The sequence below is a fragment of the Equus quagga genome, chromosome 1 (genome assembly GCF_021613505.1).
Source record: "Equus quagga isolate Etosha38 chromosome 1, UCLA_HA_Equagga_1.0, whole genome shotgun sequence".
Lineage (NCBI taxonomy): Eukaryota > Metazoa > Chordata > Mammalia > Perissodactyla > Equidae > Equus > Equus quagga.
In genome coordinates, this window is record NC_060267.1 from 130,605,380 (window position 1) to 130,621,887 (window position 16,508).

At 40.1% G+C, this 16,508-nt stretch overlaps 1 protein-coding gene across 1 annotated transcript in view; it reads left to right on the plus strand.

Annotated features, from left to right (window-relative positions):
• Nucleotides 1-15,247: 15,247 nt before the first annotated feature.
• ERC2 (ELKS/RAB6-interacting/CAST family member 2) overlaps nt 15,248-16,508 on the plus strand; it is a 703,663-nt gene continuing 702,402 nt past the window's right edge. The window contains exon 1 of the mRNA XM_046646460.1: nt 15,248-15,904. Coding sequence (XP_046502416.1) covers nt 15,248-15,904 — 657 coding nt within the window. The remainder of the gene's footprint in view (nt 15,905-16,508) is intronic.

A 16,508-nucleotide genomic window follows, 5' to 3' on the forward strand; every position in this document is an offset into this window, starting at 1 on the left:
AGATTTCTTCTCTAGAAATATTTGTTGACATATTCTATAGAGGTAATCAAAAATAGATTTGAACCATGTCCCATAATTTCCCTTTTAATGTATTTTTGTGTTAGATAAGCTTAACCTTATCCGTGCACTGAGAGATTTAACTCACTTACTCGATAACTTAATGCAGTTATTGACTCTCATTCACTGTAATTCCAGTTTACAGGGAAGTTTCTGAGTCCCTTTCAGCACCCTGAACTTGGCCCTTGCTGAAGGCTCATGCGGCTCCTCCATAGAGATCAGTCATATTTTTGAGAGACCTCAGAGTTAGGATATAACGTTTATTTTTCTCTTCTTTCTAGAATATATAGATGAGTACCTGCCTCTGAAATTTGCACATTTAAGCCATTTCCCATGCCTTGCTATTGATTGTTGTCTTTTTTTAAATATCTTACAGTCTTTGCTAAAATTTTTCCTTGTGTATGTGATTATGTGTATATTCTTTTCTAGTAAAGGGCTATTTAGACATAATTCTTATGTGTTGATTTTAAATGTAGAAAAATTTTATATGATTGGATTTTTAGGGGCAAAGGGGTAGACTTGTTTATCTTCTACTTTTCTATCATTTTCTCTGAAACATCTGTTAGTTGACAGATTGAGGATTTTTTAGTGTAAGACCCAATAATTCCTGAATATTTTTTTTGTAAGTACACTATAGCTAAAGCTTTACCAATTGACATTTTATGTTTGCAGATTAAAGGAAATGCACAGATGTTTTAAAAACGAATCTGAAAACCTTATTTATCTCTTCAGTGCAACCAGCTTAATTTGTTACATTTATGAAACTTTATGAGGCAATGAATAATGTTATAATCAGCATATTATATTAACTGTAATTGTTTTTTAATTTGATTTAGCATCTCAAATTATTTTTTTATTTTTACTGTTTCTTGTTTGAGGTTTTGCTATATTTTTAACTTGTGAATTTAGCTGTGTACTAGATAGTGGTCTGTTCCTTTAACAAAGTTTCTAGGTGTTTCAGATTTTAAATTTAATACTTTAGAGGGGCAGCCCCGTGGCTGAGTGGTGAAGTTTGTGTGTTCCGCTTCTGCAGCCCGGGGTTTTGCCTGTTCGGATCCTGGGCTCAGACCTAGCACTGCTCATCAAGCCATGCTGAGGTGGCGTCCCACATAGCAGAACTAGAAGGACCTACAGCTAGAATATACAGCCATCTACTTGGGGGGCTTTGGGGAGAAGAAAAAAAAAGAGGAAGATTGGCAACAGATGTTAGCTCAGGTGCCAATCTTAAAAAACATCTGTTGCCAATCTTCTTTTTTTTTTTTTTTCTGCTTTTTCTCCCCAAATCCCCCCAGTATATAGTTGTATATTTTAGTTGTGGGTCTTTCTACTTGTGGCATGTGGGACGCCGCCTCAACGTGGCCTGACCAGCGGTTCCATGTCCGCACCCAGGATCCGAACCAGTGAAACCCTGGGAAGTAGAGTGCGCAGACTTAACCACTTGGCTATGGGGCCAGCCCCAGGGCCAATCTTTAAGAAAAAATATTTAATCCTTTAGAATGAATTGATAGAGTTTGAAATTAAAACAACAGAAGTGGTTAATGGAAAGTGCAGTTAATTAATACTTGGGCATACAGAGTCCTTACCTTGTCGTACAGAATATAGTCAGCCTCTTCTTTTAAGCACCTTACCATAAAATATAGCCAAGGCAGCTGAACATGTAATCATGCTAAATCTGCACATGGAAAACAGTAATTATACAACGAGTTTGAGGAACTAGAGGAGAGAGTAGTGATGTGTGCATGAATGTGGTTGAGTTGCAGAGAGCTGCTTGGAGAGTGATGGGAAAGCATTTTTGAAAATCTCTGCTATGTCAAGCTGGACTTTTTTTTCCTGATTCATATCATTGTGGCATTTAAAGATGAAATGGCTCATTATTGGGACTTTCAATGCCTACAGATGCATAATATTGTAGCCTGCAAAAGATGGGAAAGTGTCCATTTTTCTTTCCAGTTTTAAAAAATGGTTGCTGTCTTGAGCATTTTGAATAGTAGCCTGAGTTTGACTTGGGAGCATCTGACAAGACAGGCTTAGTGGGCTGAGAGAATTCTAAGACAGCTTTGAGGTTCTGTTCTCATAGCCTTAGACTGATCAAAGTTGGCTTTTTTTTTTTTAAGATTGGCTCTAAGCTAACATCTGTTGCCGATCTTCCTCTTTTTTTCCTTCTCCCCAAAGCCCCCCAGTGCATGGCTGTATATTCTAGCTGTAGGTCCTTCTAGTTCTGCTACGTGGGACGCCGCTTCAGCATGGCTTGATGAGCAGTGCTAGGTCCGTGCCCAGCATCCAAACTGGTGAAACCCTGGGCCGCCAAAGCAGAGCGTGAACTTAACCACTCAGCCATTCAGCCAGCCCCCAAAAGTTAGCTTTTATTGAGCATTAGCTGTGTGCTGGACATTGTGCTAATCTCTTTGCTTCTATCTTATTTAATCTTTCTCAGATCATTATGAAAAGGGCTGCTATTATACCCATTTTACAGCTGAGAAAAGTGAGGATTGGAGAAGTCAGGTGATTTTCTTAAGGCTACACATCAAGAAATTAGAGATATGACTCCAAACAGATCTGATTTTTAAGGTCCCCTCTTTCCTTTTTTAAAACACTATATCTAATCTCTCTGGCTACAGTTACAAAACTGTTGCATTAACTGCCATGGAAATGATTTCAATGATATGGTGAAAATGTCATAACATTAAATATATTCATTCAAATATTCAACAACTGCTTTGCGTTATCTCCCTTGTATCCTTAGATCTGGGCAAGAAGAGCCCCTGCACACGGCCTCAGGCTTTAGAGGGCCCACTCTGGCCTCATCTGACTCCACCTTCCCCAGGGGGGAGAAGTCTGTGGGGCCAAGTGGAGGTGCCCACCTGGAGCCTGTGCCCTACATTCTAGGGTCCACTCTGGGTACCCACAGGCCTGGGACCTCCCTGCCTAAATGACCCTGAATTGTCTTCCAGGGTCTGCTTGGGCTTCTTTGCCAGGTCTATCCTCCTGAGGACAAATCATGCTACCAGTGTATACACCGTTAGGCCTAGAGTTGCTGAGGGGCAGCTATTTGTGAAAGTATAGACAAGGTGTCAGCAAACTACCGCCTGTGGGCCAAATGCAATGAACACCTGTTTTTGTAAATAAAGTTTTATTGGAACACAGCCACACTCATTTGGTTACAAATTGTCTAGGCTGCTTTCGTGCTGAAATGGCAGAATTGAGTAGTGGTGAAAGAGACTGAATGGCTCACAAAGCCTAAAATATTTACTATCTGATTTTTATAGAAAAAGTTTCCTGGCCCCTAGTGTAGACAGAACTAGCCTAGTGTGCGGTCTGCAGAGTTCAGGTGTGTGAGGCCCCTGGGGTTTGGTTGAGTCAGGGCTGGGGAGACAAGGAGGTTGGCTGGGGGCAGACCTGCCTCTTGCCACCATGTTTTGGCCAGACCTCCAAAAAGTCTAAGAATTCTAAGTTTAAAATTCAAATCTCGGGGCAGCTGATGGTGTAGCGGTTAAGTTTACACACTTGGATTCAGTGACTTGGGGTTCACAGCTGGGTCCTGGGTGTGGACCTACACACTGCTTGTCAAGCCATGCTGTGGCAGGCATCCCACATATAAAATAGAGGAAGATGGGCATGGATGTTAGCTCAGGGCCAATCTTCCTCAGCAAAAAGACTAGCTCAGGGCTAGTCTTCCAAAAAAAAAATAGTTCAAATCTCACCTTCCACATGTTTATATTTGTCAAAGTAGGAAGATAGAATGTATTTTATCTATCATTTGTTAGCTGGATTTATAACTGTAAAATATGTAGACATATGGTACTTGGGCCTCCATTTGTACTCTTGTTCGGGGCCCCACAAATGTTAGAATGAATGTTAAACCCTACAGTGTAAGGGCTTAAAGTAGGAGGGAAGAGAGACCCCAAAAGGTAGTATGGAATTATAAAGTGTAGAAGAGCTTTTGGGTCATATATACGGATTATTCAAAAACCTTTCTTCAAGTTTCATTTGTCCAAATTAAAGCAAGAATGCTTGAACCTACCTGCCAGCTTAGCTAGAGCTTCCAGATCTTTCCATTAGGGCTTCCCCCACCTCTCTCCACCTCTCCCTGTCTCCTCCCTTGACCTCCTACCCCAGAATTATACTGTCCCAAGGTGAGCTAGATATGGATACAAATCTCACACCCAAACCCAGAGATGGGTTCTGTCCAACTATTCTGCCACATGATTGCATCTTTGTGCCACAAGGTGTTGCTGTTGGGGCTGGTCTCCCTCAGAATGAAAGATGCTACATGTGCACCCTATGGTCCCCAGTCTATGGTCCTGCAAGGGAAGGCCAATCCAGTCTCCCAGTGGCCAAGCTCAGCCACTGGTGTGCCATGTGTGGTGTAGCAGGTGTCCTTGGTGCCCCACTCACATCTCAGCACTGATGGTCTGTATTGGAACATGAGGGCTTTTTCTTGGCCTCCATGTAGTGCAGGCTGGAAGTGCCAGGGGAGCAGCCCTCAGCCAGTGATGAGTGGGTCCCTTGCCCTTATGGAGATGTAGCTATGAGGCAGGTTCTACACTGTCTCTCAGAGCTTCTTCAGCAGGCCCGTGCCCAGTTGCCCACAGCAGAAACCTCAGAAATGCACCCTATACTAACTTCCTTCACATCCTTGTCTTAGTGCCACATTTTCCCCTCAGTACTTCCTGGGATTACCTAAATGAACCACCTGCACCCCAAATCCTTGACTCATTGTCTGCTTGTGGGGAACCCTGCCTAGGACACATGGATCTCCTGATGGGTTCTCACCGTGTGCACAGCATTGTGCTCCACACAGCATGCCGATGTCTTCAGGAGCTTCCCACCCCACCCTCGTGCTTTGTCCATACAGATTTCTCCATGGCTCCTGGGTCACTTGTCTTGAGTCCCAGTCACCAGTCTGGACTCCCTCTTATCTTGAAATAATTACTTTATTTCTGGGAACTCTAGCTTGTTTGTAACCATATTTCTCTTCCCACAGATCTCACTTACTCTGAATCCTGGGCATCGTGACTGGGGTATCAGTGACTTTCCTTCCTGAAGGCTCCAGAATCCTTTGTGCATATCGATTCCTATCCTTCATGGTTTCCTATTTTGCAAACCAAGGATCTGAGGAGGGGCAGCCTTGATTGGGTTAGAAAAGGTTTTCTTCCAACTTCACTAGAGGACCCAGGCTACCTGGTCACCCTATTGAACCTAAACAAGACAGCCACTCAGATGACCCTTGCAGGGCAGATAAAATCAGCATCCCTTATTAAAAAAAAACATACCGTGTCTTTTATACCATGAAAAAAAGCATTCTTTGAGGGAGCGTAGCCGAGATGCCTGAGTTGGATGGGACAGACCTTGTAGAGGGTATGCTATTGGATGCTGTGATCTAAACGATGAATAGGAATTAGCCCTGCAAAGAGAACAGCATGTGTGAAGGCTCTGAGACAGGAAGGGACTGGATGCATTTGAGCGACAGAAAGAAGACCCAGGCAGAGTCAGTGAAGAGAGCGGCAAGAGCGAAGGTTGGAACTGTTGGCAATGGCCCCATCCTGTAGGGCCTCAGGCCATAGGAAGGGTTTTGGTTTTTGACCAAAGAGCACTGGGAAGCTTTGAAGGGTTTTAAGTGGGTAAGAGGAGATATTTTGTGATTAGAATTGTACCTGGAAATAGCTTGGCTAATATGTGAGAAATAGAGTGGAGGAGGATTAGAAAGGAGGAGATGCTTTAGGAGGGTGTGAGACAGCTTAAGCAAGGCATGTTGAGATTAAAGGGTGGTGATAGTAGAAGTGCAAACAAGGGAACAGATCGAGAGAGATTTTGGAGGTAGAACTGATAGAATTTGGTAATGAACTTGAAGTAGGTGGTGAAGGAGAATGAATTCTTATTTAAGATCTTTTATGTGGGTAGAAGTAGTAAAATTTAAATGCCTGTAGGGGCAAGCGTGAAAAGAGGGAGTCAGACTGAATACAAGGGAATAGAGAGTGGAGGGGACGGTGGTAAACTGGAGGGTGCCTGCCCTCTCTTGAAGGGGCAGCTCTTGGTTGCCTCTAACAGATTGTTGTCATACACGAAAGTAGGCTTGACATTGTCAGATTTTTAGATTTTTCAGGAAAAGCCAGAATCTGGATTTTAATGTGAAATGTCTGTATTTCTCTATATTGGCAACTAGATCAAAATTCTAAAGAACTCTGTGCTAGCTGTATGCAACACGTCTGCAGGCGGCCTCTGGCTCCTGGGTAGCCACTTCTTGCTTGAGATCCATTCTACACCATGTCTTCCTCTAGAGAGGTTTTTGGAATTAACTGTAGTCTGTGACATAAAATTTTTAAAAAGTTAGGGATGCCAATAAGAAAAAAAAAGGGATATGTAAAGTTGGGTTAAATCTTGGGAGATATGATGATCTCAGCTCACACCGTCTGTCAGCAGGGCTCAGGTGATGGGCTGAGGCTGGGATCTGTGGAAATAAACTTAACCTAATTTAGAGCAGATAGCAGGAAGTGCTTGTCTTAAAATAGACTATTCCAGACCATGATAGCCTGAGATACTTAAGGTAGACAGGAATCAAGGCTCTCCCCACCTTTTTCCCCCCTGAGCTTACAGTTCAAGAGTCCTTAAACCTTTTAAGACAGTGAGTGGATGAGTGTATATTTTATTTATGATTCCATATGCAGTTAGAGAAAGTATTCTTATAGGCTCATAAAACCATCTTTGATTTTATTTTGTGTTTGAGCCTTAAATGGAACTTACCGTTGGACTTCGAATTTTATTCGTGAGGTGCTTTTAAAGTGAAAGGTGTTGTGCAATTAATTTGTTTGGTGTCACATTCAGCAACATTTGTCTTTTTCTATGTGCGGTTTGATCTAATTAATAATTTATCCTTCTTAGGATTGTGCATCACAAATATATAAGAAAGAAGATTTTTGAAGAGTTTACAAGAAAGCTCAATGATTGAGCCTATCTTGACTTCATAATAATATTTAAAACAATAAGATCTTTTTTTCAATTTAATTATATTACTGAGGTCATATTGGCTTGTAACATTGTGTAATTCCAGGTATACATTATTATATGTCAGTTTCTCTATAGACTGCATCATACTCACCATCAATAGTCTAGTTTTTATCTGTCACCATACATATGGTACCCACTTCTCCCTCCCCTCCACTGCCTTCCTCTCTGGTAACCACTAATCTGTTCTCCTTATACATGTGTTTGTTTATCTTCCACATATGAGTGAAATCATACGGTGTTTGTCTTTCTCTGTCTGGCTTATTTCACTTAGCATAATACCCTCAAGGTCCATCCATGTTGTTGCAAATGGCATAATTTTGTCTTTTTTATGGCCGAGTAGTATTCCATTCCACATCTTCTTTATCCATTCATCTGTTGATGGGCGCTTGGGTTGCTTCCATGTCTTGGCTATTGTGAATAATGCTGCAATTATTTTCCTTGAATTGTTGATTTCAAGTTCTTTAGATAAATACCCAGTAGTGGGATAGCTGGATCATATGGTATTTCTATTTTTAAGCTTTTGAGAAATCTCCATCTTGTTTTCCATAGCGGCTGCACCAGTTTGCATTCCCACCAGCAGTGTATGAGGGTTCCCTTTTCTCCACTTCCTCTCTAACATTTGTTATTTTTTTGTCTTTAAAACAGTAAGATCTTAACTGCTTCCTTATTTCTTATAATGCATTTATAGGTGGATGGAAAAGCTTAGAAATGGTTTTCTTAAAGTCAGTAATGAGAAATAGAAGACATTATTGTATTATTGATTGCTGAATAAAGTTGATCTTTTTGCTCTTTCTCAGGGATTCATTTTATAGAACTTAAAAAAAAAATCAGGATAGACGAGAATTAGGAGATGACAACCAAAAAAAGCGTGAGTGTCAAAACAAGCACCCAAAAATATATCAGGAGACTTAAACACAGCTGGGGGTGGTGGGGGGAGGGTTGTGAATGACTCAGTAGAACAAGTAGGAATCATGAGACTTAGGAGGACGTGACAGCCACGGGAACTCGCCTTTGGTTTACCTTATCAACTGGGCCTTTACCTACCTCATCTGTGAAATCGACATCACTCAATGTGCTGTAGCTTTGAGGGCGAATTTGTTCTGGGAAACCATCCCTGCTCTTTGTAAACTTGATGGAAGAGACTAATTCCCAAATAAAGTGTTGGGCTTATGTTGCTAATTAAAATTTACTGTTAAGAAGCAGATGTATAGTGGTGGAGAAATTATTCTGTTACCATTTCAGTGTTCTCTGAAGTTCCTATTTGCTTTGATAAGTTCTGTGGAATTGTACATAATACCTCTTGCCTGCAGTGATCTTGGAGTAAGCAACATCAACCTATTTCCTCACTTCTCTGATACACAGACTGCTGATGACTGACTTGTGTTCCTTTTGACACTCTGGCTTCTTTATTGAGTTGAAAAATAAATACAGAATTATATTTATTTCTTGACCTAGTAGGGTCAAAACTCCAACCACTTATTATTTTGATCTTCTGTATTTCCCTCTTGGAGGTCAAGTCTGATTCTTCTGGGTCAATTTTGTGTCCCTGCCCGTAAAGGAGTGCCTTGTTCCTGTAACCATCTTCCCCTCAAACTGTTAGATCTGAGATGAAAACAGCTGAGAAAGTCTGTTTTCATGGGTGAACTTCGCATAGATAGAGCTGTGTCTGTCTTGACCACTGCTTTGTCCTCAGCATTCAGCACTGGGAATTAAGCTAATGCTTAAAAAAATTTATTACATGAATAAATCTGAATTTTCAGTGAAACATTTTCAGGTATTCTGAAAGGAAATGGGTTCTCTTGCCCAATAAATTTGGGAGAAGCTAATTTATATACTCAGTTTTGGAATAGTCACAATACACATTGATGTCCTAAAGTCTCTGATACATCTTGATGTAAAATCAAAACCCTGTTAGCCTTGTTTATCTGAACAGTTGCCAAACTGTTGAAGAAGCATTGGCTTAAAGCAGAGCTGGTGTAGCACAATGTTGGTACTTAATAAATACTTGTTAACGTGTATTTACTGAATATGCAGGGCTGTGATCCGAAATTGGGTAATTCAGGGGTTTTTAGTAGCCTCAGGAGAAGATGATGGCTTTCAGGATATGTTGAGAGTAAAGAGTAGAGGCTCTGGAGGGAAAATAGCCAAGGGTAAGGGTGTGAGAGTAAATTGTTTCAACATTTCTGGGGCCAGGGGGTCGGGCAGATTTTAATAGTTGGTATCAAGAGCATTTAAATTTTCGTCGCATAATTCTACTTCTGGAACTTTATCCCAGGGAAGTAATAAGAGATGTATACAAAGCTTTATCAATCAGAATATTAATTATGATATTTCCATTTTAAAAAGAAATAACTTGTGTTCCATACTAGGTAATTGGTTGAATAAATGACTAGGTAACCATTCAATGAAACATGGACTATTTCAGTTCTTTTTCTCTGTAACAACGACAACCCCAAACTCCAAACTCAGGAGACTTTAAACAATAATTTATTATTTCCCATCACTCTGTGGGTTGATAGTGTGGGCTGTCACTCATGCAGCTGATCTCAGATGGCAGCTGGGCTGGGATAGAAGGTCCAAGATGGCTTATCTTACCAGTCTGGTTATCTTGGTGCTGGCTGTTGGCTGGGATACTTTGGTTCTCCTTCTCATGGCCTCTCTCTCCATGTGGTGTCTCATCTTCCAGGGTCTTTCTGTATGGCTTCTCTTTCCAATAGAGTAGCTTGGACCTACATCTCTGGGTTTTAAGAGAACAAAAACAGAAGCTGCCATGCCTCGTTAGGGCTGGGCCCAGAGCTGGAACAGTGTCACTTCTGCATCTTCTGGTCAAAGCTGTCACAAGGCCAGCCCAGATCCAAGTAGAAAGGATGTAAATCCATTTCTTGATGGAAGGGGAGACAAATGTGTACAGAAAGGGAAGGAATTTTGGTGGCCATCTTTGGAGACTCATGCTGGCCATTAAAAATCATACTGTATAGAAATATTTTATGGCATTAATGTTAAGTGGAGAAAGGAGGTGATGTTAAGAATAAAGCCACTGAAAAAAAAGGAGAGTACAGGACTTTATATAGAATATAATACTAATTTTGTCTAAAATAAATACATATAAAATTATGCGTATACACACACACACTTAAAAGGAATTGGAAACAACAGCATCAGCTTGTTAACAGGTTGTCCATGGGTGGTAGAATTGAGAGTGTTTTCATTTTCTTCTATACACATATCTGTATTTTTAAAATTTTCTACAATCATCTATTAGTTGTTTTAACAATTAAGAAAACTGATCATTTATTAGGCCAATTAGAAAGTCTTGACAGATTAGAAGACATATGTGTTATATTCTATGATCTCAGTGCCATAAAATTAGAACTATAAAGTTTTAACCAAAAACTTCTATTCACCTTGAGATTAAAGTATATATTTTTTAATAATTCCTTCAAAATAAAAATAGCAAGCTATTTACAAATGATAAGAGTTCTATACATACAATCTTAAAGTATGCAACCAATGTGTATAGTCTTACATGCATTCATCTGATAATATGATTGAAGATAAATGAATATTTAATACAAAAAGGCAAAATTAACTAAACGCAAAAGAAGTACAAATTATTGTTAAGGATAACGAGATACTGATAAAATGGGAAGACAGAATGGAGTAGAATATACCAATAAAACCAAGAGCTATATAGTTAAAACACTAAAAAAAAATAGACAAACACTTTTCATTTTGTCGTTGAGAAAAACAGAAAAGTACAAGCAGCATTAGGAATATATGGAGATGAAACTGGAGGTTTTAGAAAAATTTTAAGGAAAAGTTGTACAAAGCAATATCAGTGCTGACAATTTAGCTGGAATGGACTGTTTCTGAAGAAACATTTTTATTATTACTGACACAAAATAGGTGACAAACCTGAGTAGATCAGTAAACATAGTAAAAAATGAAAAGATAACCAACAACTAAGCCCATTCAGTTGTATGGATGTGTTCTACCAAACATTTCAGGAATAGAGAAGTCTCATGTGATGCGAACTGTTCTAGAACATACCAAAAAATGGAAAGCTTCTCAGTCCATTCTGTGACACTAGCATGAAACTGATACTAAACCTAGAAAAGGAGAACCAAAGGGCCATTGTCGGCATGTATTGCTCTTTAAATCTGGAAACATTATTTCAAACAAATTAATATGTTTATGTGTGTCTTTGTTATGTGTATGTTGCATGTATGTGGGTTTCCAAAAGGAACAAATCCACTTTTTGTTTGTTGGTTGTTGCAATTCTCCCAAGCCTTGGGCAGCTGGGCTGGTAAAATCACTGGAGATTAAATCTGTGTGGCTGTGAATTTTATTGCATTTGGATTAGGATCTCCAACCCTGCTGCAGACCTAAGAAATGTCTGCCTTCAGACACCAGAGAAGACAGGGAGAACAAATTAGATGTCATCACTTCTTTTAGGAAGAGAATTCTCTTAAGTAGTGGCCCAACTAGGACCTAGATTCCTAGATTCTAAGCACAGCAAATATAACAAATTCGTTTAACTGTTGGAATTGTAGAAGGAAAAGAAAAGTATTTTATTAAGTTAATAGCAATAAACACCTACATTAAGAAAAAAGAAAAATCTCAAGTAAACAACCTAACTTTACATCTCAAGGAACTAGGAAAAGAAGAACAAACTATTAGTAGAAGGCAAAAAGTAACAAAGATCAAAGCAGAAATAAATGAAATATAGACTAAAAAGATAATAGAGGGGGCCGGCCCAGTGGCATAGTGATTAAGTTCGCATGTTCTGCTTCTTGGCAGCCCGGGGTTCTCTGGTTCGGATCCTGGGTACGGATGTGGCACTGCTTGGCAAAGCCATGCTGTGGTAGGCGTCCCACATATAAACTAGAGGAAGATGGACATGGATGTTAGCTCAGGGCCAGTCTTCCTCAGCAAAAAGAGGAGGATTGGCAGCAGTTAGCTCAGGGCTAATCTTCCTCAAAAAAAAAAAAAAAGGATAATAGAAAAATCTTTATTATAGAAAATTTAGAACATGCAAATAAACAAAGGGAAGAAAATGAAAGCCACTTGGAATCCCACTGCTATTAACATTTTGATCTGTGTCGTTCTGATCTTCTCTGTAAGTTAGTGTGTATCTATGTATGTGAGTTTTACAAAAGTGTAAGTAAACCATGAAAACGTTTTGTAGTTTCTCCCCTCCCCCCACTACTAGTATGTCATGAACATGTTTCTATCTCATTAAATATTCATGTACCTGTAAAGATCACATTATTTCACTGTCTGCTTCATCATTTATGTAACTGAATTCCTATTGTTGGAAATAGGAAATTTTTTTTTGTGGAACAGGTTATTCATGCAAAAATCTTAGATACAAAATTATTTTTGTATATTTTTAAGTAAGACAAATTAAGCTCTGAGCAACATAATCATTTGAAACTAAGTTCCTTAGGGACAGGTGTATAATTCTTTGTAGGGACTTTTTAGGGAAAGGGAAGCCTTTATGGAAAATATTCCTCCATACTATATATGAAGACTCTTTAGGGTATAAATGACAGATCCCCCAACTAGAATTGAATGTAGCCAAAAAGGAAACTTATGGGCAAGGTATCAGTTATCTGTTGCCCTAGTAATGCTGCAAAACAACCAGCCACAGAGCATCAGTGACATACTAAGAAGGATTTATTTAGTCCACAAGTGTATGGGGCTTATTGAATCTCAGCTGGACTTGCTCATGCATCTGTGGTCAGCTGCTGGTTGGCTAGGCAGCTCTGCTAATCTTGGCTGGGCCTGCTCAAATGCCTTGGGGTGAGTTGGCTATTGGCTTGGACACCTTGACTGTATTTTATGTTTTTCATCTTCCAGCAGGCTAGACTGGGCATGTTCTAATTGCCATGCAGAGGAAAACACACAAGGGAGTATACACACAAGTGTTATTTTAGGCCTTGGCTTACTTCACATTTGCTATCACCTTATTGGCCAAAGCAAGTCACATGACTGAATCCAGAGTGGGATTGGGAGGGCACTGCCAAGGAAACCTACACAAGAAGAGGTAAAGAATTGGGACCATTAATGCAGTCAGTCTACCTGGTATATGTAACTAAAATAGCATGGGGATAGATGTAGCTTTAGTGACTGTTGGATCCAAGTAACATCACCTGGTTTGAAGTTTGGCTCTGCTTTCCTGTGTATTAGCTTCATTCTCAGGGAAGCCCTTTCCATATGGTGGTACTCAGAAGCTCCATGTTGAAAGCAAGTAATTCTAGCTGAAAAAGCTTATCTAGCCCAATTGTTCCAACTAAAGTCATAGTATGGAGGCTTTTTGGACCAGTATGGGTCACATGCTCATCCCTAAACCAGCTGTCATGTCTGGGAGCTGGAATATGATGATTGGCCAGGCCTAGGTCATTTTGTCACCCCTGGCACCCTCTAGGATGGAGCAAAGGAGTCAGCCTTACCTAAACTTAATGAACTGTGCGTAGAGTTGGGAACAATTTCTCTAAGGAAAATAGAATATTACCAGAAAGTGGGGTGGGAGGGGCAGAAAATGAATGAGAGGCAGGTAAAAATAAAAGATGCCCTGTATAATGCTATTATAATGTACTTATCTCATTGATACTACCAACAAAAACTAGGTATTGACTATTCTGTGCTAGGCACTAAAGTGAATGTTTTAAAAACATCATCTTATTTCTCATAATACTATGAGTTAGGTGATATTACCCATGTTTTATCAGTTGGGGAAAGGAAGCTCATAACAGTTAAATAATTTGCCTAAGGTCACTCAGCTAGTCAGTATTAGAGTGGAGAGTTGAACCTCGGTTTGCCCTTTTTCACAATCTATGGTCTTAGTGTCTAAAAGCAGAAAAAAGGGAATGTATACTAAACTAAGAGGAAGAGCAGGAAGCCATGATGAACCCTATTGAGGCCATTTGAGTCCTAACACTGAAGGAATAATCACTACCCTGCAGCCCTGGCTACATAAAAGCTGCACCAAAGTACTTGAGTAGCCATGACAGGGAGCTTCTACTACTTTTCTCTAGGGGTTATGGGACCAGGAGCTCTAACATGGTGTACTGTTCCCCTGTGCCATTTCTGTATAGATGTGGAGTGGTTAGTATGAATATTTAGGTCAACCAAAATGGGAAAGAAGTCCCAAAACGCCAGTCTGAAAGATGTGTGTGAAAGGGGAAAGAGACAGGACTGCCATTTTCTCTAGTGATAGCATTTAGGATCCGGCTGTATGTATAGGAGTTTCATTGGTTGAGTCACTTCTTTTTCTTCTAGCTCTGAGATGACCAATAGATTCCAACTCATGTGTCAGTGCCAGTTGATTGGTGATAAACCATCTAGACGGTTGTGTTGAGAGGAGTTCTGAACTTAGTGGAAAAGAGGACTGTGTTGGATTACTGATGTCTGTAATGGGTACAGGAGGGGGAGGTTACTAATCAGCAGGCTTGATTATTATTTGACATCCTAGGAAGCAGCAGCTTCTTAGAGTCACTGTCAAGTCACTTGTGTTTGGGGGTCATGCCCCTAGGATGGTGTATTTTATAGTTAAGCTCTCTCTGATGAGGAATTCTATGGTGAATTTTCTGGAGGTCCCAACTGTCACTTAGCACAAACCGAAATGCAAAGCTTCATTTTCCTAAGGAAAAAGGAGCTGCTTTTTTGCTCTGAGAATTTTTCACTTTGCTTGGGAACAGGGTGGGGGGAATTTACAAGATGTTCACATGTAGTAAGTAAAGTTTAGAGTCACTTTTCTTCTTAAATGAACATGGGTGTGACTATCTATCCATCTATTTATCTGTCTTTATCTATCTATCTACTTATCTGTCTATCTATCTACATCTATCTATCTATCTATCTGTTTATCTATATCTATCTATCTGTCTGTCTATCTATCTATCTATCTATCTATATTGTTCATCTATCATTATCATCATCAATCTATCATCTATCTACCTATATATTTTAAAGACTATAATGCAGTTATAGTCCAGGTTCTAAAGAAGTTTGTTTTAATTATGTTTTTTCTTATTTTTCAGATCTCTGATTGGTCTCATTTTCTGGTACAGACTGTGAAAAGAATGCGGTGAAAATTCTGGCCAACGGTGGAAATACCAGCTTAATCCCCAACTTAGCATAGCATTCTTTCTCTTCAGTAGCACCTCGTAATAGAAGAAAAATGTATGGAAGTGCAAGAACAATCACCAATCTGGAAGGTAGCCCTTCCAGATCTCCTCGTTTGCCAAGATCTCCTCGTTTGGGCCACCGAAGAACGAGTAGTGGGGGAGGTGGAGGAACAGGCAAGACTCTGTCCATGGAGAATATCCAGTCCCTAAATGCAGCTTATGCTACGTCTGGACCCATGTATCTGAGTGATCATGAAGGAGTGGCTTCTACAACTTACCCAAAGGGCACTATGACTCTGGGAAGGGCCACAAATCGAGCTGTATATGGAGGTCGAGTCACAGCCATGGGGAGTAGTCCCAATATTGCTTCTGCTGGACTTTCCCACACAGATGTCCTTTCATACACAGATCAACATGGTGGTCTGACCAGTTCATCCCATCATCACCACCACCAGGTTCCCTCCATGTTGAGGCAGGTAAGGGATAGCACAATGTTAGACCTTCAAGCCCAGCTCAAGGAACTTCAGAGAGAGAATGACCTCCTCCGGAAAGAGCTAGACATCAAGGACAGCAAGTTGGGATCTTCCATGAACAGTATCAAGACTTTCTGGAGTCCTGAGCTCAAAAAGGAAAGAGTCTTGAGGAAAGAAGAGGCAGCCCGGATGTCTGTCCTCAAGGAGCAGATGAGGGTTTCTCATGAAGAAAATCAGGTAGGTTATGACTCATCTCAGTGTTTTTCAGCCTTGGCTTCTCACTGAGTGGTTGATGCTTTGCAGATGGTACCACGACCTATGCAGAAGAAAATTTGACATCATCAAGAAAGCTATGGCTTAGTGTGTGTTCGACTTAGAGACTACAAGAGGGCATAGGAAATATGAGGTTACAGCTTGTGCTCTCCTTACTTTCCTATAACCTTTTCACACTGTTTCAGAAGAGGGACATCACACCTCATTATCTAACTTTTGTATTTGGTTAATTTTATTCTCTTTTTCAGCAGTCGCAACAGCAGCTCAGCTGTACTTCCCTCTGAATAGAAGAGGAAAATGTTAATTTTTGCAAGAGTAGACACTTTAACAGCAACATTTACAGGGCCACATTTGACTGGTGGATTGATTTTTTTCTTTTTTTTGAAGCAACAGCAGCATTATTTTCTTCTAGAATGAGTAGAGTTCTCTAAATAGCAAACTGAACAATATTAAATGGGATTGGGTGGAAGGGGTTTTATATCATGTTAGAGAAACACAATAAATTTTAACCTGGTCTTTCTGCCTTTATCCATTCAATATCAATCAAGCATCCACTATGTACAAGGCA